The 24,136-nt window shown below is 55.0% G+C and overlaps 1 protein-coding gene across 1 annotated transcript; it reads right to left on the bottom strand.

Moving 5' to 3' along the window:
* Positions 1 to 1,025: 1,025 nt before the first annotated feature.
* LOC131482157 (POU domain, class 2, transcription factor 2-like) lies at positions 1,026 to 23,543 on the bottom strand. The gene is made up of 13 exons (XM_058673930.1): positions 23,472 to 23,543; positions 22,756 to 22,938; positions 22,221 to 22,505; positions 9,868 to 9,973; positions 9,668 to 9,759; positions 8,039 to 8,152; positions 7,810 to 7,951; positions 7,577 to 7,725; positions 7,322 to 7,498; positions 6,033 to 6,099; positions 5,044 to 5,248; positions 4,832 to 4,905; positions 1,026 to 4,567 (listed from the first exon to the last, which is right to left on the bottom strand). Exons 1-13 carry the CDS (start codon positions 23,541 to 23,543, stop codon positions 4,236 to 4,238), a joined length of 1,998 nt encoding a protein of 665 aa, XP_058529913.1. The 3' UTR covers positions 1,026 to 4,235.
* Between the last annotated feature and the right edge of the window lie 593 nt (positions 23,544 to 24,136).

Genomic DNA, 24,136 nt, shown 5'->3' with positions numbered 1-24,136 from the left:
GGAGGGGTCACAGACAGTAAATATTTGTCTCCATCCCAGCAACGCTTCTCTCTGGATTTTTCTCTCCTTTGTTTGTCTGTTGAACAAGGAGCTAACATCTCAAGGACAAGTACTTAAAAATATACATCATTATTATTTTCCTTTTCTCCCGCCTTTGTCATCCTAGTCTTGCTTTGGAGACTGTTGAGGTCAAAGTTCAAACCGCACTCAGGAACTGCGGCTTGGAGTTTTTGTTTTTTTTTTTTTTTTTAAATTTTTATTTTTAATTTTTTTCACTTTTTTTTCCCAACGTATAAAAAGGTAGCGGAGTTGTCTGTGGTTTTATTTTTTATTTAATGGTTAAATCTTTGGTTTGTTTCTTTTTTCTCTTGGAGGCCTTTATCTCTCGCACTTGCCTTTCCCACTCAGAGACCAGTGGGGGCCCGCATGTCTCAGTCTTGCGCAGTCTGTCTCACTCTCTCACTCAGTTCCCCCTACCCTGGGCTAGAGGAAGAAAGAGGCTCCCTGGGACTTGGGTGGGTGAGAAGAGTCCCCTTACCCAGTTCTCCCTGGTGTGAGGCTGGGGACCCTGCCCCGGCCTTTCCCTGGGAAGTATGGAGAGCTCCTCTCCCCTCCCAATCTCAGCCCAACTCCCAGAGGGGCTGGGCTGCCCCAGCCCCTTATTACTGGTTCTTGCGCCCACCCACCCACCCACCCAACAAGAGAACAGAGACGTGGTTTAGTTACTGGCATCATTTTCTCTTTTTTGGCACAATTGAAAGGCCCACCATTAGGGTAGACCCATCTCTGTCCCCCTCTACTTGCTTAAGTAGGTCAGGATTGGGGAGAAGAGAATTTCAGGGGACACCCTCTTGCTCCAGTCCATCTCTCCTCTCTAGCCCAGGCCCCAGAGCTCACATATCTGATCTAGCCCAGAGCCTGACCAGGGCTCCCCCTCCCCACCCCCACATCAAGCTGCCAGCTCTCCAACTCTCGCTCACACACAGACACACGGACACAGGCTCTGTACAGACCACAAAAAAAAAAAAAAAAAAAAAAAAAAAAGATGAGATAGTTTTGTTTCCCGGAGTCGAGACGGGAGGGGCTGGAGCGGAAGGGGCAGATGGGGGTGGAGGGCACAAGGTCCTCCGTCACCTTCCCAACCGTGGCTCCCTCCAGTCCCCCGGCCCCTTGCCCTGGCTGGCCCCCAGCCAACGATATTTGGTTTCCTTTTTTTTTTTTTAAACATTAAAGTTCTATGAGGTATTTGGTGCCTTATCTCGAGTCCTCGGGGGAGGGGGGCCCAGGGGGGAAGACCTGGGGCTCACCTGCCCCTCCCTCCCTCCCTCCCTCCCCCCTTTCCCAATATTTGGTTTCACAGCTGTAGTTAAAGCTTGGGATTTGGTTATTTTTTCCCTCCCAGGAATTTTCTTTTTTTCTCTTCCCAGTCATGGGGGTTGGATGGGGAAGGCCCCCACCACTCCCAGCTGCACAGGGGTCCCTCCACCAACGTCAGGGCCTCTGCCCCATCCTTTGTCCCCGGCTTCCTCCTCTCCACTGCCCCACTCCCGCACACCTGGTGGGGAGGGCCTGGGTGGGGAGGAAGTAAGATGAGGTGGGTGGTGGTGGTGGATCCTTCATTTTGCTTTCCTTCTTTTGTTGTTTTGGTCTAGAATCAGTTTTCATTTGAGTCATCTCCACCATGCCTTCCATGTGGCCTGTCTTCTTGGAGGGGGTTTTTTGGTTGTAACTGCTTGCATTCTGCTCTGCTCAAGTGTCCTTCCCGTCTCATGGGAGCCGGGGTGCCCTCTCCGCCCTCGGGCTGGGGCCCAGGCCTGCTCGCCGGTCCCTCCTCTTCAGGAAATAAAAAAGGGACAAACTTGGAGGTAGGGAAGGGTGGGAGCCGGTCGGCAGAGACGCTTACATTCCAGCAAAGATGGGTCTGCCAGTGCCAGGCCCCACTGGTGCCAGGAGTGGGGGTAGGCAGCTACTCCATGCTGCCCAGACAAGGCACCCAAGGCCCCTGGGACGTTGGCTGAGTCTCTGCTGCCTCCATGGCCCAGCCCCAACAGTTTTGGTGTCTGGATGGGAGAGGGAGACAGGAGAACATAGAAGCCTGGGGCTTGGGCTGCCTCTCCTCCCGGTGTCTGGCCAAGGCCAGGCTCTGTCCTCCCTCGGTGTCTGCCCAGCTGGGGCCAGCCTGCTCTGGTTTCAATGGCTCGCGTCCTTCTTGGCCACACTTTGGTTTGAGGAGAGACACAAGAAAGGAAGAGAGCGAGAGGCAAGAGGGCTGAGGAGGAGGGAGAGGAGGGCAGAGACAGAACAGAAATAGAAATCGAAGGAGAGGAATTGAACCACCAAGAGCTGTCAGTTTTCCTTGGTCCATTCTTTTGCTTTCTTACTCCGTATTTTTTTCCTGTCTTTTTTTTTTTTTTTTAAAGCTTTTTCAGTTGATTGGTGGGGCGGGGAGTTCAGGGCTCTTCACCCCATCCCTGACACCCTCTCTCAGCCCCCCACCCGCTTCCATCCACGCTGGCTGAGGGCCAGGCCCTTCCCCAGCTGCCCCCCTCCGGCTTTCCCGAAGATGACGTCCATGAGGTATTTGTGAAGAGAAAGAAGCATCCGTCCTTCTGTCCGCCTCGGGGACCAAGGGCCTGGACCTCTGGGACAGGGGCTTGGCTCCACCTTGCGGTTCCTTCTTGTTCTCGAAGAGTCCTCATCTTCTTTCCCTTATATATATATATCTCTATATATATCTATAATTTTTTTTCTAGTTTTAATTTATTGTTTGGTTTTCTGTTTCTGGTTTTTTGTTTTTGTTTTTTGTGGGTTTTTTTTTTTTTTTTTTGGTTCAAAACTTCGTTGACCTCCATAATAGCAGGAGGGCAAGGTGGCTCCCAGTGGCGTTTGTCCTCTGTCCCTTGTTTACATGTCCAGGGCTGGGCAAGCACAGGGTCCAGCCAAGACTCATGTCGGTCTTGGGGTGGTGGCCACCACAGCCCCCTCTCCGATGGGGACCAAGGTCATGGCACTGTCCCCACCACGGGACCCTGATGGGGACGCCATCTTGAGGAACCCCACCACCGGGGTGCGTGCGTGTGTGCATGTACTGGGCAGGGAGGGACATTGTCCAGGGTCAGAGGGCACAGGATGAGGAGTGAGGCGAGTCCTCTTTTTGGTTTCTGGTTAATGTCAAAGAACGGGAAGGATCCCACGGATAGGCACTGGAATATGAATTTTTTTAGGTGTGTGGGGGGGAACTGACAGGATGGAAAAAAAAGACAACTTGAATGCCCTCACCTTATCTCTTCTTGCTTGGAATTCCCACCTTCCCATAGGCCAGGGAGGAAGTGAATTCCAGAGCAGAGAAGGGTGACAGGGTCGAGAAGGGACTTGTGAGAGCTGAAACTTGGCAAAACAGCCTAGCCCCTTTCAGAGGGAAAAGCGGGGACATACTGAGGGTGGTGGGGAGAGTCACCCCCAGGCCTGCCCCTGAACTCTCCCCCCTGGCTGGGGGGCAGGAAGAAGTTAAAGCAAAACCCCCTGCACAGGAGGGGGAGCTGGGAGCTGGGAAGAAGGGGACACATGGGAGGGACACATTCTGTTGAGCACAACGCTAAAAATTCTGTACATCCTTTGGATGAAGCTACTGAATATTTGGTGTAAGGTTGTTCAGGCCCTTTCTCTTTCACCTTTTGGAGAAGAACTTTTGGCCAGTAGTCCCGAGTCCCAGCCTGCCTGCCCTGGGCTGTGCCCTGTTTCTGCTGGCCCAGAGCTGTGTTTGCTGGCCCAGGCTCACAGGCTGGTATGTTCCTTCCCTAGCTCCACTGAGGGAGGCCAGGTTGGAGGGGTTGCCCCATAGCCAGGGCTTGGGGCGGAAGGTCCAGCCTTCTAGAGGCTTCTCCGGCCCTGGCTGGGGTTTTTATTTGGCGTCGTAGCGGTGAGAGTGAGCGCACTGAGGTCTGGCTCGCGACTGGTTTTTTGGTTTGATTTTGTGGGGTTTTTGGTTTTTTTGTTTGTTTTCACCTCTGGTTCCTGGGCAGCTGGTTTTTGTTTTGATTCTATTTGGTTTCCTTATTTGTTGGTTTCTTCTTTCTTTTTCTTTTCTTTTCTTTTTTTTTTTTTTTTTGGTCTTTTCTCCCTTGTCACTCCTGTTCCAAGGACCTCTGGACCCCCCACACTGGCCTCCTAGCCCTCTTTCTAGGTGGAGGACCAAAGTGTGGTCAGAGGAGTGGGAGGGGAGGCATGGTGGGCCCTTACTCCGGCTTAGACCCTGCCTCCGGCCCCCCTGGGCCTCCCGGGGTCTGTGCTGCCACCTCGCTGCACGTAGAGGAGGAGGACGAAGATGAAGAGGAAGAAGAGGAGAGGCCAGGAGATTTGCTGGAGATGGAGGCTGCCACAGCCGCAGCTGCTGCCGAGACCAGGCCCACGCCAGGTGGGGCGCTGAGCAGGGGCAGCCCAGCGTGGTTCAAGAAGAGCGGTGAGGTCACCAGGCCCGGGCTCCCCGGGGCTGCGCCGGCTGCCCCCAGCACCAGGTTCCCGCTGCCATCAAGGCTGGTAAGGGGCAGGGTTCCACCAGAGGCCAGGGCTGGTGGGGAAAGAAAGAGTCTGGGCTGGGGGCATGCTGGGCCAGGTTAGACCTCTGCCTTCCAGCGTCCTGCCCAGAGTGCACCCCCACCCCATCACCCCAGCTATCCCACTGACCCCCATCAGCACCCTTCACACCTTCCCCAGAGGTGAGATGGGGATGAAGAGGCTAGTGATGCAGTGAGCGGGGGCAGGATGGCATGGCTGGAGCAGCGATGTGGGGGGAGGGGCTGTGGCCTAGGGAGTGACATGAGGCAGCACGCACCTTGGATAGTGGCCAAAGGGTTGTTGCTCATGAGGGCTGGACTCAGCCCGGAGCTCAACCCCACCATTGTGCTTCTGCAAGAGGCAAAGCAGAGGCATTAGCAGGGGCAGGAATCCATTAGCAGAGCTGGGTGGGGGCAGCTCCCCACCCTGGAAGCAGCAGCGACCCTGGCCTCTCACCCCCAGCCTCCCCATGTGCAGGTGCCTACTTACCCTGTGCTGGGGTTCAGGCCCGACAAGCCGATGGCCGAGTGGCTGCCTTGAGGGCTGGGGTTTGTGCTGTTGGTGGTAGCCGGGGGTGGGGGAGTGACAGAAGGGATGGAATTGAGGGGGGGCGCGGCCGCACCGCCACCACCCCCACTCCCTCCGGCTGTCCGGCTGGGGTGGAGCGTTCCCACAGCTGAGGATAAGGTAGTAACTGCCAGAGACAGAAAGACAGGGTCTTGAGCTTTCACTCCTCCTCTCACCGGAAGCCCCATATCAATTCCCACTTGTCTCCCCCACCCAGCTCACCTGGCACCTCCCCAGCATCTACTCCCAGGGCCTCGACCACCGTAATCTCAGCAGGAGCAGCTGCCACCTGTTGAGCTCTGCACACCCAACCCAGCACTGCCTTTGCATTGACTAGAACTAGTCCCCAACCCCCCCACCGCCAGGAGATGGGGGACAAAGCCCAGGCCTCCCTCTGGGAGCTGGGGAGGAGGTGCCGGAGGTGGAGCTCCCAGTCTTATGCCAAGGGCTAGGCTGTGCCGTCGGCAAGAACTTGAACCATACATGGGGGATTGTAATAGACATAATAATAGATAATAATGATAGATACAATAATAATCTCCTGGGATGGCTTTGAAAAAGTCAGGCGGTGTGTATCAGGAGCCTTGAAAAAGTTCATGGAAAAAATAGTATTAAAAGGTTAAGTTTCTTTTGGTGCAAAGAATCTTGAAATTCACACTTAGTGTTTTCATAACATGCACTTTCCAGGAACTTTCTGAAATAGCTTGCACATAAATGGAAGGTCAGAGACAGAGCTCCTGCGGCTCCTTTCAGGGACAAATCCTGGGCTCTCCTCACAGGACAGGTTGGAGGTGGGGGAAGGTTGGGGCCCATGCCTGCCTCTCCCAGTCACCCAGAGCCATGGGAGGACCTCGGGCTGCAGCCCACGTCATGCCCTCCCCGTGCCATCCCCACCTTCAGCCCTCCCTGACCTGTTGTGCTCAGACTCGTGGAAGCTTGGGACATTGGCAAGGTCCCTGCGCCCCCCTGGGGTGTGACCTGGAAAGAAAGGAAAGGTGGTAGGAGTAGGCCACTTTCTCCCAGAGGCCTTGCGCCCTGATGTTCTCAGTGACGTGGCGATGGAGACAGGCTGCTCTGGGTACAATGCTGCAGTCGTGTAATGCCATGCGCTTCCCATCACACCCTTCTCCACCTCTGGCCCCAGTGATGCTGAGCCTCAGGTGGGAGCCTTCTCAGCTGAGAGCGCTAACGACCTGGCCTCTGACACTGCCGAGCCCCATGGGAGGTGACTGCACCTGAAGTGCATAGCTTTCTTGGGCAGTTCCTCAGCTCCCTGAAGGAGCACACACAGCCTGCAGGAGCTAGGGGTGCTGAGCTATGGGGAGAACTTCAGCACGGCCCAGCAAGGAAGGAGCATGCCTCAAGAGTGTGCGTGCAGGCGGAGGAGCGTTCTGATGCCAATCTTCCCTTCAAAGCTTGCCATGTCACCTTGCTCGATTCTCCTCGACCCCACCCCCACCTCCTGTCTCCCCTTTCCATCAGACCCAGAAACCTTGCTTAATTTGACAGTAGTTCAGAACCCCGCCTTAGCATCTCAGTGCCCATGTCTGAGTTCCAGCTCCTCGTGCTGGTATTTGGGGCATTTGCCTTCTGACCCATGACGTAAATCGCACTGGAGTTTCTCAAACTGGACTAGGCACTCTCTGGCTTCTAGACCTTTCTGCTCACTGACCCTCTCAGCTGGGAGGCCTTTCTCTTCCTTTGTAACTCTACCCCGTGGACTCCTTTCCTGCACGGCACTGGGGCTGAGGTCCTCGGACAGGGTCACAGCCCTTCCCACCACTGGCAGGGACAGGCTTCAATAAGGATTCTCCCCACGACCCTCCCCACGAAGCGAGGGAAGGGGGCTGGGAGAGCGGTCGCGCCATGGGAGGGGCGGCCCGGTGGTGTCTGACACCATGCCGGCTTGTGCTTGGGCATGGAGCTGAGAGCACCCCAATAATGACACCCTGAGGTGCTCTTGGTGGGGCTCTGAACCTGCACGGCCCTGCATCTGGCTAGCTCAGTGTGTACTGGTGTGAGCTGCCCCTCCACAGGAGACTGCTGCTTCCTGGAAATTGTGTCCCTGCGTGACTGGGCTCTGTCTTGTCTGACACCTGTCCTGGATGGCGCCTCCCCCTGCCTCTATTCTCGGCTCTGTGGATAGCCAGGCCAGCTGCACTGCCAAGTCCCCTTGCACGTGCCCCGGGGGTCCCTGTACCAGATGGGGGCTGTAGCTGGCCGGCTTCCCCGGGCTGGGCAGCATGGGGGCGGCGCTGCAGGGGTTGATGCGTTTCTCCTTCTGGCGCCGGTTACAGAACCAGACGCGGATCACTTCCTTCTCCATGTGCAGCTGCTCGGCGATCAGCAGGATCTCCTCTGAGGTAGGCTTCTGGTTCTGTGGGCAGAGGGCTCTGGTCAGCCATTCCTTCCCTCACCTCCCACCCCGGGACCGCCAAGGAGGGCAGGCCCTCACCGCTAGAAAACTCTTCTCTAAGGCGAAGCGGACATTTGTCTCAATGCTGGTCCTCTTCTTGCGTCTACGGCCGGGCAGCCCATCAAAACCCAGGCTGGGGCTGCTCAGCTGGTTGGGGCTGGGCAGGCTTGAGTCCACAGACATAGTCTCTGTGCCAGGAGATGTAGGCATTAGAAGGCGCCTCCCATGGCCCTGTCTGCCTACCCCTTCCCATCACCTTTGCCCAGGCCCACCTGCGTCGTTGAGCCACTTCTCCAGGAGGGGCTTGAGTTTGCACATGTTCTTGAAGCTCAGGTTGAGGGCCTCGAAGCGGGATATGGTCGTCTGACTGAAGTCGTTGCCATAGAGCTTGCCCATGGCCAGGCCCACATCACCCTGCGTAGACCGGGTGTGAATGGGGCAAATGTCAGGGCCACGCCCCATCCACGCCCACACCACCCAGCCTGCCAGGCGAGCTCCCACCTGCGTGAAGCCCAGCTTGATGCGGCGCTGCTTGAAGGTGCGGGCAAATTGCTCCAGCTCCTCCAGATCGCTGGGTTCCTCAGGGTGGGATGGTGGCTCCAAGCATTTGGGGGGCTGGGGGTGCAAGAAGTGTGGGGTGGGCACGAGAGGAGCGGGACAGGTCACAGTCTGACGGAGTGGGCAGGTGGGTGGGATGCAGGACGGAGGACCAGGATGGGGCTCCATGTTCCCCCTCCCTCTGGACCTTCCTGTGACCCAGCCATTGCCTGCAGACTTTCCGGCTCTGTGGCTTCTTATCAATCCCTTTGTAAAGGAACGCTGCTGCTCTGTCCCATTCAAGCCTGCACTGTCCCTGCAGTTGGGGGTGGGTGCTCCTTTCTGCCTGGGAATCCAGGACTTGGCCCTGGGGACCTGCTGCCAAACTTTTAACCCCCTTGGGTTTTACTTTCCACCTTTGCAGGTTGATGGAACCAGCACAACTGCTCTGCCTAAAAAATGGGGAGAATCCAGTTAAAACGGAAAAGAGTAAACCTGAATGCAAACTCAACTTTAGGTGACAGTAATGGGTCAGTGAGCTGGAACGCACATGCCACCCTGGTGGGAGATGGTGGTCCTTCAGCCGACAGCGCATGCACACAGCAGCGTGTACACGGAGTAGCTCTCTCTCCCGCTCAAGTTTGCTGTGAAGCTAAAACTGCTGCAAAGCAGTTGAGTCTTTTGCAATGAGTTGTTTGTAAATTAAAAAAAATAGATTAAGAAAATTGACAGGGCGGAGAATGGATGAATAAAGGAATTTGCAAAGAAGCAATAGTTCTGTCTGGAACGATTCGCATCCTGAAATGAAGGGTCTGAAGCCGATGCTGGGTGCAGCGATGCTTGTCTCCTGAGTCTATCCAAAACCCTGGCCAGACGTGCTCTGGGGCTCAGATGCAGACTGTAAACCCAATGAGTTCTGGGGAAAAATCCATAGGACCACTTGCCTTTCAGGGCATTTGGGATGTCAGGACTTGGGCTAAGACCTCTAAACCCCTCAGGCTTCCTGGAGTTCTCACACTTCTTGAAAGCAATTTTCAAAAATGGATAGAAAAAAAAAACCTTCAAATCTATAAAGGGTGGTGAAAAAAATTTATGAAATGGAAAAACAGGCTTGGGGTCCAAGAGTGCGTTGAAGTGCCTGCGGGCTGGGCCGCTCGCTGGTGCTGTCACCACGGACATGCAGATGCAGTCTTGTCGAGGCTGCATGTTTGTGAGGAGAGGCTAGAAGCATGGGACTTGCTAGGAATTTGGTTTTCAAATAAAACACATCTTTGGGCCCTTATTTTGAGTCTAAAGGTTTACAAGGCCCTGGAATTCTGCCATCAGATTCTTTAAAGGGTTAAGAACCACTAGACTCGGTCCTCTCCCCTCATTCTATAGGGGAAGGGACTGACCTATGCAAGGAGTGGCTTGCCTGAGGTCTCAGAGCAAATCAGTGGCAAGTGTGGCTGGGCCCCAGGTCCCCCAGCTGCTGTCCTGATGGCCCTGGCTGTGGGCTGGGCTAGTGGAGAGCAGAGGGCATCTACCACCATGCTGCCCCTGTTCACCCAGCCCCTCGGTAAGCTTTGGCACATGCCAAGGGGACAGTCTCACCTGTGTGGGGAGCCCAGCTCGGGGCTGGGAGGTCAGAAGAGCTCCCTGGGTTTGCTGAGGTAGCTGGAATAGATTTGGTGTCGGTAGCAGGCCTGGGGAAATATGAGGGGAGGGGGAAAACCAGGGGTAAGGCATGAGGGAGAGGCAAGGGAGTTTTTTGACAAGCAGCAAGGCAGTCATGGTGGGGAAGAGGGTCTTACCTGGCTGACCTTGCTGGGCCTGCGGCAGCAGGAACTGAGCAGGTGGCTGGAGGTGGTGGCCGGGCACAAGCACCAGCTGCTGAAGCTGGAGGAGCTGCTGTATGTCCTGCAGGGGGAGAGAGGGCCTCAGTGCCAGCTGGGAGCATGCCACTCCCCTCACCTGAGCCATGGGAAGCTGCTCAGGACAGGAGAGAGCCCCTCAGTTACCAGTGGCACCCAGAGACTTCTCTTGGCCATGGGGTCACGGATGGACAGTCCTAGTCGGACTCACTCTTCATCCACCTCTTCTTTCTCGATTAAATATTTGCCTTGTCTACATTCCCAAAGAGCAGACAGGGTCGTTTAAAAATGTAAACCAGATAAGCCTTCCCTCCTTTTAAAATCCCCCAAAGTGAACGCGAAGATGTCTAGAATTAGCTTTGACATACTCCAGCAGGTGGCACTGCGGACATCCGCACACCCTGGGAAACCTGGCGGCACTGTCGGGTTGAACTGTCTCCCTGACTCCAACAGACAGCTTGGAACCCTAACTTCACGATCCTTGGCCTGGGCTCTCCATAGATGGTTATGGCGGTGGGACCTATTCCAGAATGACTGATGTCCTTATGAAAGGGGTCGGGGCATTTGGATACAGAGACAGGCATGGACAGAGATGTGAAGAGGCACAAGGGAAGGGGCTGCTCCCAGGCTGAGAGTAAGATCCTCTCCTTGACTCCACGCTTGTGGCGTCCAGGGCTGCGAGGCAGTGAGTGTGTGCTGTGGAAGCGCCCACTCTGTGGCCTTTGTTAAGGCAGCTCTGGCACATGGAAGCGGAGCGAGTTCCTGCCTCATGGGGCCTGGGAGCTCACTCCAGGTCAGCGCTTGTCCGTTTACACGACGTGGGGGGGAGACCAGCAGAGCGTTTTAGAGCCTGGGCGTCTGTCGGAAGCAGAAGGAGCTCCTCACCTGGCTCGGCAGCCATCTCAGCACCGCACGGAGGGGGCAGCCTGGAAGATTCTGCTGGGTCCCATTTGCTGGAGCTTGGGGGGGGGGTTCTCTAGTGCCAGCTTGGTGCGCGGATGTTCACTTAACTGTACACTTAGGATTTGTGCACTTCTCTGTATTTTTAGTATGTCAATTAAAGCGTATCCTTTAAAAAATGGAGGGGATGAGGTAGAAAAAAAAAAAAGGAGAGAAAAATGCCCAAAGAAGCAAGGAATGTAAATGTAAAGGAATCGAGATGAAATCCTATTTGCCCGTGGTGACTGTCTGTGGAACTGAGTGATGGGTACATGGCTTTGATGTTTGAACACATTCAAAAGGAAAAGCAACATCCTCCTCACCACACACACACACTACCATCCAACGCCCCCATTAGAAAGGACCTGTGAGGCCCTTTACACTGAGGCCCACCCCTTCAACCTCAGCTTCTCCTGCCCTCTACAGTCAGTCCTTTCTGCTTTTCAACTACACCAACCCAGGTTGGGTGCTGCGGTTCAGAGTGAAAGTGCCCACTTGGTATCTCTGCAGCTTCTGTTGGAGTGTGTGGTCTCTTCTGATTCAGCTTCCCACCAATGTGAAACCGGGCGGCAGTGGAAGCTGCCTCCCGTGCCTGAGCCCTGCCACGCAAGCAGGGGAGCTGGATGGAACTGCAGGCCCCGCCTTGGCCCAGTGCAGCCCTGCCTAGTCTCAGGCATCTGAGGAGAGAACCAGCAGCTGGGAGATCTCTCTTTGTCTCTCTCTTTGTTGCTCTGCCTTTTTTTTCTTTTTAAAAAGATTTATTTGTGTGTTTGAAAGGCAACTAGACAGAGAGGAAAAGAGAGAGAGAGGGAGATGGAGAGACTGAGTCCCATCTGTTCATTCACTCCTGAAAAGATTGTCATGGCCAGAGCTGGTCCAGGTCAAAGCCAGGAACCTGGACGCAAGTCTCCCACATGGACACAGGGGCCCAAGTATTCACGTCATCATTAGTTGCTTTCCCAGGCACACCAGCAGGGAGCTGGATTGGAAATGGAGCAGCTGAGACCTGAACTGGTATTTGTGTGGGATGCTGACACTGCTGCACCACAATGTGTATTAAAAAAACACACATTTATTTCCATCTCCTTGAAATGCAGAGTGAGATGAGAGAGAGAGAGAGAGACAGAGAGAGAGAGAAATCTTACATTTTCTGGTTTACTTCTCACATGCCCACACCAGCCAGGACTGGGGAAGGCCAAAAGCAGGAGTCTAGAACTCTATGGGAATCTCCTACATGGATGACAGGGGCCAAGCACTTGAGCAGTTTCCTGCTGTTTCCTAGGATGAAGTGGCAGGAAGCTGGACTGGGAGTGGAGTGGCTTAACCTCAGGAGCAGCAGGGACCCACCTGCTGCCTCCCACGTTGGATTAGAACCAAGCAGCCAGGACTCAATCCCAGGCACTCAGACATGGGGTGCGGATGTCCCAAGCAGTGCCTTAACCTGCTGTACCACAATGCCCACCGAGAGGGTAACTCAGGAGGCTCTTTAGCATACTAAATAACAAGAGCCAAATAATAGATCTAATGACTGCAACCCCAAATCAAAGATAAATGGAAACCATTTTGAGAGATCTGTAACAACTGTAAGGATAAGAGAATTTATGGGGACTGCCATTGTGGTGTAGTGAGTTAAGCTGCCAATTAGGGTGCTGGTATCCCATATCAGAGCACCAGTTCAGGACCTGGCTGCTCTGCTTCCGACCCAGCTCCGTGCTAACGGACCTGGAAAAGCAGCAGAAGACAGTCCAACTGCTTGGGCCACTGCCGCCCACGTGGGAGTTCCTGGCTTCGGCCTGGCCCAAGCCAGGGTGCTGTGGTTGTTGGAGAAATGATCTAGTGGATAGAGGATGTGTGTGTGTGTGTGTGTGTGTGTGTGTGTGAGATTCTGTGTTGTCATGCCTTTCAAGGTTAGCGGTGTGGCACAGCAGTTCAAGCCACAGGCATTGCAAACGGATGCTGGCTTGAGTCCTGGCTGCTCTACTTCCAATCGAGCTTTCTGTTAATGCATCTGGGAAAGCATGTGGAGGATGGTTCAAGTGCTTGGGCCTCCCCACCCATATGCAAGACATACTAGAAGTTCCTACCTTTGGACCGGCTCAGTGTTCTAACTATCGCAGCCATGCGGGCAGTGAACCAGCTGATGGAAGACGTCCTCTATCTGTAACTCTGCCATTCAAGTAAAAATAGATTTATTTATTTTTATTGAGAGGCAGATTTACAGAGAAAAGGAGAGAGAGAGAGAAAGATCTTCCATCTGCTAGTTCACTCTCCAAGTGGCCACAACGGCTGCAATGGCTGAGCCAATCTGAAGCCAGGAGCCAGGAGCGTCCTCTGGGTCTCCCATGCATGTGCAAGGTCCCAAGGCTTTGGGCTGTCCTTGACTGCTTTCCCAGGCCACAAGCAGGGAGCTGGATGGGAAGTGGATCAGCCAGGATACGAACTAATGCCCATATGGGATCCTGGTGAATGCAAGGAAAGGACTTTATCCACTAGGCTATCATGCCACGTTCATAAATGAATCTTTTAAAATTAAAATCCCTGCATTTCATTAATGATGAAGTCCAAGTACCACTAACACAGTTGGTCCTGTTTCCCCCTTCACAGTAGAAGAAAAATATTTTCAGGAAAAAGATAGCAAAAACTGATGGGTCATTTTTTTCCTGTCCAAGTTGGTGGACACTCTTAAAGCCCACCCACAGATGCTTCCTGAGGATGGTCCACGGGCGCAGGTTCCTGTTCAAAAGTACAACCCAACCTCAAGGTGACTGTAACAGCTCAACAACTTGGCGTGGCCCTCAGGCTCCAGTCAACACCTGCTCAGCCCAAGCCTGGCCGCTGCCCCTCAGGCTGCAGCCCAAGCCTGGCCACTGCCCATCAGGCTGCAAGGCTGCAGCTCAACGCCTCCTGGTTGCCCCTCAGGCTGCAGCCCAACCTGGTGCTTGCGCATCAGACTCCAGTTCAACACCTCCTGGTTGTCCCTCAGACTCCACAGGCCCCCTCTCCTCATCTCGCCTTTCTCTCCACACAACTGCCTTCCCAGCTCAGATCCAATCACACTGGTCTCCTTTCCTGTTACCAAACCCAAAAGGAGCCTTTGCTCTTCCCTCTTTTAGATCTGTGCGTGGCTGCCCCGTGACTCTGTCAGAGAGCCCTGCTCCCCAAGGCCTTCTCTGGCTGCTGGCTGTGACCAGGCCCCTGCCTCCTCCGGCCTTCTGGGTCACAGCCTCTTTCCTTCACTGCATGTGTGAGTTTCCCATCTGTGCTCTCTCTCCCAGAGGGAGCGTTGGCTCCATGAGGGCACAAGTGTGTCTACCTGATCTCTCCAGAGATGTCTGGGTACGGTGATGTCCATGAAATGTTTACTGACTAGAGGGACAAAGGAGAGAGACCAAGAGAGGAGGCAGAGTGGGGAGTGGGGAGCGTGTGAATGGTGAGTTGGCTCGGGAACAGCCGATAGGGGGCCCCAGTTCCCCACAGTTGAGAGCTAGGGTGGCCCTCTGGAGCCACTGGGGGCATGTTGTGTCTGAGTCAGACAGTGGAGAACTTAAAGCAGCGAAGAGATGCCGAGGACCCCATGCAGATTTTGTGGTTCAAGTGTTCTGTTCCTAATCTATGAGCAACAGTAGTGCTTTATGTGAAAGTGAGAGAGACAGAGAGAGAAAGCATCCACTGGTTTCCTCCTGCTGTAACCAGGGCTGGGCTAGGTCAAAGCCAGGGACCCGGAACTCCATGCAGCTCTCCTCTGTGGGTGGCAGGGACCCTAGCATTTGAGCCATCATCTGCTGCCTCCCAGGGTGCACAATGAAAAAGCTAGAACCGGGATCACAGTCAGGACTTGAACTCAGGAGATCCGGGGAGGAACGCAGGCATCCCAAGCCGAGTGTTAGTCCATGTGCCAAATGCTGTTGAATCTTGAGCACCTTTGCACCACTCCAACCCTTCCCCAAGAAGTGATCAGCAAATTTTCAACAAACGAACAAGATAAAAACCTCAAGAGGAGCTGACTGTGCCTTGTGACATAGAGTGGCCCAAGGTAGGGGCAGAAAGATAGATACACAACTGATAGATACACAGGTGACCTGGAGTGTTACTGCCTCTTGCCCACTCTCCCATCTGAGTTTGGTTCTGCCAGGGAGGAAGAGAAAGCCATGAGAGTGAATTTGAGGAGGCTTGGGCCCCAGAGCGGCCGGCCGTGACATGGCCCAGGTGTTGTGCCTCACTCCAGTGCACAAGGAAGACGGCCCACTTCACACAGCTCTCACCCCCGCTGCTGGCCTGCAGCCTGCAGCCTCCAGGTCTGAGACGGTGCTGGCCTCCGTGCGCGCCTGCAGCCTCCAGGACTGACACGCTGCTGGCCTCCGTGCGCGCCTGCAGCCTCCAGGTCTGAGACGGTGCTAGCCGGAGGGCCCAGACTTGTTCGTCGTTCCTGACAGCCTCACCCAGTGACCAGTTTCAGAGCTCCATTCTAAGACAAGGACACAACTTTGCATTAAGTTCAGAGGTCTGGGCTCTGTGTAAATTGTCTTGAGATAAACCATTCAAAAGGAGGACAGCAGGATGGGCCATTTGGCCTCATGGTGAAGACATCAATGACTCCTATCAGAAATGCCCGAGTCTCAGTCCTGGCTCTGGCTCTGACTCCTGACCGAGGCTGACCCTGGGAGGCAGCAGTGATGGCTCGGGGACCTGGGTCCCTGCCCCCCGGGGTGAGAGAGCCAGAGCAGGTTCTTGGCTCCTGGCCTCAGCCTGCTGCAGCCTTGATGTTGCTGGCATTTGGAGAGTGGACCAGTGCATAGGAGCTCCGTCTGTCTCTCAAATAATAATAATAATAATAATACATAAGATAAAATAAGGACAGGATGGGTTTGGTGCGCACGGAAAGGAGAGCTGTGGACATACAGGTTCCACTGAACAGGGGACGGTTCTGGCTTTCACTACACAGCCCAGTGGCTAGAGACAATAATCATGTACTGAAAGAAATGATTTTAAATGTTCTCGCTCAGGGCCTGGCATGGTAGCCAAGTGACTAAATTCTTGTCTTGCATGCACCAGGATCCCGTACAGCCGCCGGTTCTAATCCCAGTGGCCCCACTTCCTATACAACTCCCTGCTTGTGGTCTGGGAAAGCAGTCGAGGATGGCTCAAAGCCTTGGGACCCTGCACCCATGTGGGAGACCTGGAAAGAATTTACTGGCTCCTGGCTTTGGATCAGCTCAGCCCTGGCTGTCATAGCCACTTGGGGAGTGAACCAGCAGATGGAAGCTCTTTATCTCCTCCTCTCTGTAAATCTGCCTTTCCAATAAAATTTTAAAAATATAAATAAATCTTAAATGGTCTCAAAGGGTAACTAAGGCAACATGCTAAGCTTGTTCATTCTACAATCATGTATCAAAATATCACACTATACCCCATAAATACATACAATTATTATTTGTCAATTAAGACATAAAGCTTAACAAGCATGAGTCGCTTCCTGATGTACCGAGCACCGCGGGTCTGTTCAGTGGTGCGTGGTATGGCCTTGCAGGCTGTGAGCACCTGCCACGGGCACCACCACGGTGACAGCCCCAGTCTCCTACCCTGAGGGAGGTGAGGCCAGTGAGTGCCAGGGGCCCTTCCAACCTGGAAACTCAGGGGCTCCAGCTGGTTCTTGTGACCTGGGGAAGCCATGTCTCTGGACTTCAGCTTCTTGAACCAGCTAGGACTAGAATACAAGATGTCATGGGAAGATCGGCTTGGGGAACAGCCTGAGTGTTCCTCTCACACTGAGGGAGCCTCGGTCTCCTCAGGCAACAGTGATTCCCCAGGGGTCCATTTAAAGAATGAAATGAAAGAATGGGGGAGAAAAAGACAGACCTAAGAATGTTTAGCTTGATCTCTGTACACTTAATTGGTCCTATAGAAGAAGGTCTTTCTCACTGAGTCAACGCTCTTCCGGGGCCTCAGTTTTTCCTCCTTTTTTTCTTTCTTTTCCATCTTCCCTTCTTCCCTTGCTTCTCACTTATTCTTTCCTGATTAGTTAATTTATCTGAAAGACAGAGTTAATGTAGAAAGAGTAGAGACGGTAGGCCCAATGCAGTAGCCTAGTGGCTAAAGTCCTTGCCTTGCATACACCGGGATCCTGCATGGGTGCTGATTCTAATCCTGGTGGCCCCGCTTCCCATCCAGCTCCCTGCTTGTGGCCTGGGAAAGCAGTCAAGGACAGCCCAAAGCTTTGGGACCCTGCACCCGTGTGGGAGACCTGGAAGAGGCTCCGGACTCCTGGCTTCAGATTGGTGCAGCTCTGGTCATTGTGGTCACTTGGTGAGTGAATCAGTGGACAGAAAATCTTCCTCTTTGTCCTCCTCTCTGTAAATCTGACTTTCCAATAAAAGTAAAATAAATCTTTAAAAAAAAGAGAGAGAGAAAAGACAAGAGAAAGATCTTTCATCTGTTGGTTCACTCTCCAAAGAGCCAGACGAAAACCAGGAGCTAGGAGCATCCTTCTGGTCTGCCACAGGGTGCAGGGGCCCGAGGACCTGAGCCATCCTCCGCTGCTCTCCCAGGGAGGTGGACTGGAAATGGAGCAGCCAGGACTTGAATCGGTGCCTATATGGAATGCTGGTGCCTCAGGCAATGGCTTCCTTTTCTGCACCACACAGTCCTGGCCCTGTGGCCTCCATTTTCTCATCTGTAAAATGGGGATAATACTGTTTCATGGTTCAGGGGGGATGTTGTTCTGAGTCCTGAGTCACATTATTATCCAGCAAGCGTTTCGGAAAGCACACCAACTTCCCCAGACTCGGGCGCTGGCTTCTCCCCGTGAGCACTCCAGTGTGGGGACCCTGGTCTGGTTTGGCCTCGCTGAAGACCGTCACGTCCAATCCCACCCAGGCTCTGCTGGGCTCTGCTCTGCACCTCCACCTGATGTCTCTTCTCTCTGAAACCCTAACCTGTCCACACTGAGACTCCTGGCTCCTACCCCAGCACCTCCAAGACACACTGTTCCCTTTTCCCCATCTCAGGAAACCACCTCCCCACTACCCACTTGCTCACGCCAAAGTCCTAGGAATTACCCTGGACCTGGCCAACTCACACAAAACGGCTTCTAGGATCCTCCCTCATCACCCCCTGGCTTAAATCCCCCTGAGCTCCCACCTGCATGATACCCACATGACTTCCCACCAGGCTGCTTGCTTCTACTCCCGTCCTTTGCAACCCATTCTCCCCACAGCAGAGAGAAAAGCTCTGTTTAGGGTCAGTGCGGCTCCATCACTTCCCCACTGAAAACCCTCCAGCAGCCTCCTGCAGGGCTCAGCACCCACGTTCTAGCCTGGGAGATCCTGCAAACCCTGGCCCTGCTGCCACTGCCCACTCCTCGAACGTGGCCTTCCCTTGGCTGCAACAAATCAAATTGGCTCCTGCCCCAGGACTTCCGCCCTCCGCCGGGATCCCGCACGTCACCACTCTCAGCGACCTTCTTCCCAGCAAAGCCCTTTCCTAAGCACCCCGTCAGAGACCTACTCCCTCTCCTGTTTCGTTTTCTTGGTTGCACTTATTCTGTCCACTGCCTGTCTTGCATAAGGTTCTCAGGGGGCGGGGTCACCTCTGCCTCATTCACAGTTCTCCCTGTGGCCACAGACAGGTGCCTGGCATACAGAAGCTGCTCAGTAAGTATCGGCTGAATGAACCAATGACACTGTACACGGGGAGCCCTAGGGGTGGCAGGTGGGAGAGGCACCAGTCTCGGGCATGCACCCTTCCTCTCCACCCTGTTCCCCAGACGCTGACCCTGTTCCATGGAGCCGTGGAAGTTCTGGCCGTTTGGGGTCAAACCACACAAAATGGAAAAAGCACCCCACTCAGCGTGCACGTCATATCGCATCTGACCTTCTGCCAAGGTTCCAGGGTAATCTGGCCACAGGAAACCCAACGCGAAGTCTACGGGAGTGGATGGCGAGCCAACCAGCTCTGGGATGCCAGAGTTCTGTGTGTGCACTGCCCACTTCTTCCCAGCAGGCTGTCCTGGCTCTTACTGACCCTTCTCTAAGCCCAGGACAGACCTCTTCCTTCAGGCCACTGTTCCAGGTGCCCCTGACTCATCCTCTTGGGTCAGGAGCATAGACTCAAACCTGGCCAGTTGAACCTGTTCTAACTCTCTGGGCAGTATGGCTGTAAGGCTGGAAATGCTAGCACCCGTTTGTTTGCCCCCAGAAAGAAACAAGGAGGCCACTCCGTGGTGCTGGTATTCCAGCCGCTCCTTGTGAATGAGCTGATCCAAACGCAGCCGCTTCTCCTCCAGCCACCCGGAACTGGGCTTGCGCCTGACTCGTAACCCCACCCAGCTCATCCTTCTCCTTTCCGCCACTGACCACTCATGCTTGCCCTACTTCCTCGCTTCGCACCTGCTAGTCCTACTGCTCGAGCTCATCTACCTGGTAGACTCCTGCTCCTCTGTCCTCCCTCCGAGACTAGGGCCTACTGAAGGCCTCTGACTCCCCCAGACACTTGTTTACTATTTCTTTTCCTATGTTCCCACTGCATCCAGTAGGTTTCTCTGGGCAACCTTTATTCACAAGGCTCTATTTGCCTAAAAGATAGTATCAGGATTTATTTCCTATGCCCCTTCTTTTTACGAAAATAGGGAATATTTGTTCCACTCTCCAAATACAACATGATGTATTAACAGCTAAGGTGAGTTTTCCGTCAATCCCTCTCCTCCCCATCCCCCCCCCGCCCGTCCTGACATTCTGGGAACTCTCCCCAGCCCCGAGGTATGTCCTCCCTATCCTTGATTGAAAAACTGCAGCAAAACATCCCTCATTGATTCAGTAAATATCCACGTGTCCCCCCGGCCCCGGCAGCTGGCACGCTGCTGAGCTCTGGACAGACCAATTATGTGGCTGCACAAGCTGAGAGGTCGCAGGGAGGGGTGCTGCCCAACTGCCTAACGAGCATCGCTTGGGAAGCTGGCATCAGAGGGAAAGAAGGGGGACTTCGCGATTTCTATAATCCTGAAGTGACAGTTTGCGAGCACCTTCGACTCTCTTCTTCTGGGCTTCTTAGCACTTTTCAAGTGAAACATTTCTTAGTGCTTCATTGATGTACCTGTTTCACTACAAGAAGAGGAGCCCCTGGGGGCAAGGATGGCTGTGACTCACTCCTAACGCTGCAGCTTCCTGCAGGGCCTGACACACAAGGGGCTGGGAGATGCCTGTGAAATGACTCCAGGAGCAGAGCAGCACAGGCCTGGAGAGGCATGGAGAGGCACGCGGGAGAGTGGCTTAAGCCCAGGGGAGAGGTTGTGGCCCTGGGCAGTTGCTGCCCCCACAGGTCTGGGCCTGACACTGCGCCCGGCACACGGAAGATAACTGAACAAACCACTGTTGGAGAAATGAGGACGTGGGGAGACTCGGCCAGCGGGGGAGGGAAATTCCAGAAAACATAGACAAGGAAAGATGAGAGCGGAGCGAAGCAGGGAGGAAAGCGGTTGGGGAGGAGAGGGCTTGGCATGGAGGGGTTTGAGGAGCTCTGGATGATCAGGGCCTGGGCTGGGTGCAGAAGGTGGGCTGCCCACTGCTGCTGGGGTGCCAGAAGCTAGGGGGAAGGAAGAGGAGGAGGGGGACACGAGCAGAAGTGTCCGAACTAAGCTGCCTCTGGTCTTTGTTCCTTAGCAGATATATCCTCGGTCATATACAGACTCAGCTGGAAGAAAGGAAGCCACCAGAATCTTCCTGAAGTTCCTAGGACTCTCAAATTTGGGCTTACTGGATGAGGAGCCAGCCCAGGTCAAGAAAGCAGCAGACTGTGGTAGAAAGGAGAGCGCAAGTGGGGGCGCTGAGATACGGGGCACAGCCAGACACCCAGCCCCCGCCCTCGGCGCCCTCCTCCCCTGCCATCCCAGGCCCACCGTGTGCACTGTCAGGCAAGTAGGACACCTGCTGTGGAACAGGGAGGAGGGGCCGTGAAGGACAGCTAAGCGCAACATCACAGGTCACATGGCTGCAGCCCTCAGGTGACTCACCTGGCCACTCCAGCCTGGCCGTGGTGAGACCTCACGAGTTCAAGGAAGTCCTCCTGGGCACAGTGCCTGGTGCAAAGGTGGCACCTGCTGCTCTTAGAGTGGCTGTGGCTGAAGCGAGCCAGACACTGAGGCAGGGGCCCGGCGGGGGCGGGGAGGCACATGAGGGGATAGTGAGCACGGAACCCAGGCCCTATGTTCCTCAGAATCTCTGTGCCTTCACTATGGCAGGAAGCAACTCAGAGTTCACAGAAGCCCCAAGTTGGGGAGGGGGACATCTGTTGCTATGGAAATGGACACCACTGGTGTTGTGAACTCTAACAAGGGAACTGCCTCCCAGGGGCTGGACAGCTCTCCCGCAGTTGGCATCTGCTGGCAGGGTGAGTGGAAGGGAAACAAAGCCACTACGGAACAGGTCGCTGTGGGGAGTGCCAGGCTGGGGGAAGCTGAACAGGCTGGAATGGTCACCTACTGGTGAACGCAGAGGGGCCGAGGCACAGGCGGGTGACTAGGAAGGTGTGGAGGGATGAACTGCAGAGATCATGTGTGCCAGAAGCCAAGGATGCCCCCTCGGCTCTCACGCTGCTCTCAAGCCACTGAATTCGTGGGAAATCTACTGTCCACTATCCCCCCCCCTTAAAAAAAAAGACCTGTGGAAGGCCTAACTAACTCCCTGGTACCTGTGGATGTGACTTTATTTGGAAATAGGGTCTTTGCAGATGTCGTCGAGTTACAATGAAGAAGTTCAGCTGCGCTCTTACGGGGAAGGACAAGCAACCAAGGAGCCGGACCCATCCGCAAGCCATGGAACAGACACCCAAGATGCCAGCACCCAGAAGCAGCAAGGAGGGGGCCCTTCCCAAACCTTCAGAGACAGCTCAGCCTTGCTAACGTCCCAGACTTGGGATGACGCACGCCTAGTATGTCTGGCCACTCAGCCTGGAGGGGTGTGCTATGGCAACCACTGACTGCTGACACCTGCACCCTAGGTCACAGACCTCCTTTCTGGCACAGCATCCTAGGGATGACCCAGGAGACGCACCACTTGGGGCACCTGTGTGCCCTGCTCGCAGAACTGCCTCCAGGTTTCTTCCCCTCAGAGGGGCAGATAAGGATGGCCTCCATGAGGTGTCGATCCTTCAGTAAGGTGCTTCAAGTGCTGAGCTCATCAGGAGGAGGACTGGAGCCTGGGATGTCTTCCCGGGAGTCCTCAGCCCCGCAGACGGGGGTGACAACTGCTCCTGAGCCTTTCCGGAACTGCTGGGAACCCCCTGGCGTGAGGATGGTGGTCAGAACTGTTTCTTCAAGCCCTTCACTCGAGGCAGTGTGGACCCTGATGGCTGGCTGCCCTTACCTGCGCTGTGAGCTGGATGGGTTGGGACAAGGTGAGCTGCGGGGTCCCAGGGGGCTGGCTGGCAGGCTGTGGCGGTGGCAAGTCGCCTCCCCCAGAGGAGGCTGGGGGCTGCGAGGTCGAGGAGGAGGCGGAGGAAGAGGAGGAGGAAGAGGTGGAGGAGGCGGCGGCTGCAGCGGCGGCGTTAGCGGCAGCGGCAGCATTGGACTGCTGCACGGCGGCGGCCAGGAGCTGGGCCTGGGCTTGCTGCAGGAGGAGCTGCTGCTGAGCTGGCATCAGGGCAGTGAGCTGTGGGGCAGACAGGCAACGGGGTGCAGAGCAGGGGGTTGGGGAAGCAGAGAAGACAGAGAGGAGTTAGTGCCTGAGCCAAGCAGGTTAAGGGATGAGTCTTCCGGAAGGCCGGAGGAAGGCAAGATGCAGGCATATGAGAGCATTGGCTATGGCCTTAGTGGTTCATCTTGGTCACCCACTAGTCCTGCAACAGATGGGAGGTGGCTGGTCAGTGCCTCTCTACCCCCATCTTTGCCCGAGTACTTACCCCAGCCAGCTGGCTGCCTGTCAACATGAGCTGGGCCTGGGGCAGATGAGGCTGAGCCGGTTGAGGGGGCGGGGGCGCTGCAGGGGCTGAATCGCCGCTGGGGTCTTCAGCCTTGATCTGGGGGGGAGAGAGGCAGGGTCCGGGACCCCAGAATGTTAAGTGGAGGCCAGACAGAATGCCCACCTGTGAACCAAAGAAAGGGCACGTGTGTGGCAATGGCAGCAGCTTCAAGCTGGCACAGGAAGCGGGGACTTGGGAAATGGAGATGAGACTGGTTCGTGTCCCCGCACCGAGTGGTCTGCGGCCTCTGACCCCTCCTCAGTGTCCTCTTCATTACATGACTCTCACCCAAACCCCCCTCAGGGCCACCACCTGTGGAGAGCACCTTTCCCCGCTGGGAGTGAGTTTCCCATTTGTGAAGTACAGAGTTAAAGTGCTGGGGGCTGGAAAGGGCAAACACGCAGTCTCGGTCTCACACTCCTGTCTGTAACAGCTGGAGTTTGCCTCTGATCTGCCTAACAGTGCAAACCTTTCTTAGAAGAAAGTATCTGCAATCTCTGCCCTGGAACCCAGGCCACTAACTGCAATGCTTACAGTGGCGCACAGTGGCATGAGCTGGGGCCACAGCAGAGCTGAGTGGGGGGAGGCTAGTGCAAGCCTGCCCGGTTCCCACTCTGTTCCTGCTGGCCACTCTTTTCCAAATCAAAAGCAAATACTGGCAGGTTGACGGAGCAGAGCACCAGGCCTGTCTGCGGCCGTGCATGGGCCGGGTGTGGCCGGGGGGCCATCAGGTGGCAGCCTTCCCTCGAGGCCAGCGAGCCCCTCCCTCCCTCCGTCACATCTCTCACAGAGAACAGGCCAGCGCAGGGTCATCCTCAACCAAAAGCCGGACCATAGCAGTTGTTGTCTGAAAGGACTGGCAGAAAACAGAACCTGGATGAATCTCTGGCCTGGGGTGGACATTTAGGGACAATCCTTTACCCCAACATCCTGGCACCACCGTTTTGTAAAAAAGAGGTCCAGAGGGAAGGCAGCTTGTTCAAGGTGTCACAGTGGCTTGACAGGGGACAAAGAGAAGCAAAGATAGAAGCTCAGCAGACTGAGAGGGCCCAGGGAAAGGCCCAGTAACTCTGGGTGGCACGTCCCAAAGTAAGGGACATGAATGTCAGCAACTTTCAGGGCTGTCGGACCCTGTGTGTAAGTCGGCGGGGGGCCCACCCTGGCAGAGGCACTGGAGCCGCCGGAGGCCCTGCCCTGGGCTACTCCCTGATGTGCTGCGGGGATCCAGGTGTGCCCCGCTGTGACAATGCAGTCACGCTGTGAGGAGCTATGCAGGTTGAAGGGTGCCGTGGTCTAATGTGAAGTTTCCACACTTCACCCT

Source organism: Ochotona princeps, chromosome 16 (genome assembly GCF_030435755.1).
Source record: "Ochotona princeps isolate mOchPri1 chromosome 16, mOchPri1.hap1, whole genome shotgun sequence".
Classification (NCBI taxonomy): Eukaryota; Metazoa; Chordata; class Mammalia; order Lagomorpha; family Ochotonidae; genus Ochotona; species Ochotona princeps.
The sequence above is the reverse complement of the archived record's forward strand: the minus strand, read 5'-3'. Positions and strand labels throughout refer to the sequence as shown.

Coding starts and splice junctions, on each gene's coding strand:
- LOC131482157 (XM_058673930.1), bottom strand. CDS start 23,543: ATGGCCCCCCGGCCACACCCGGCCCATGCACGGCCGCAGACAGGCCTG. Junction 9,974..22,220: donor CCATCCAGCTCACAGCGCAG/GTAAGGGCAGCC, acceptor CTCCCCCTGCAG/GACATACAGCAGCTCCTCCA. Junction 4,906..5,043: donor GGCCTGAACCCCAGCACAGG/GTAAGTAGGCAC, acceptor TGCCTCTTGCAG/AAGCACAATGGTGGGGTTGA.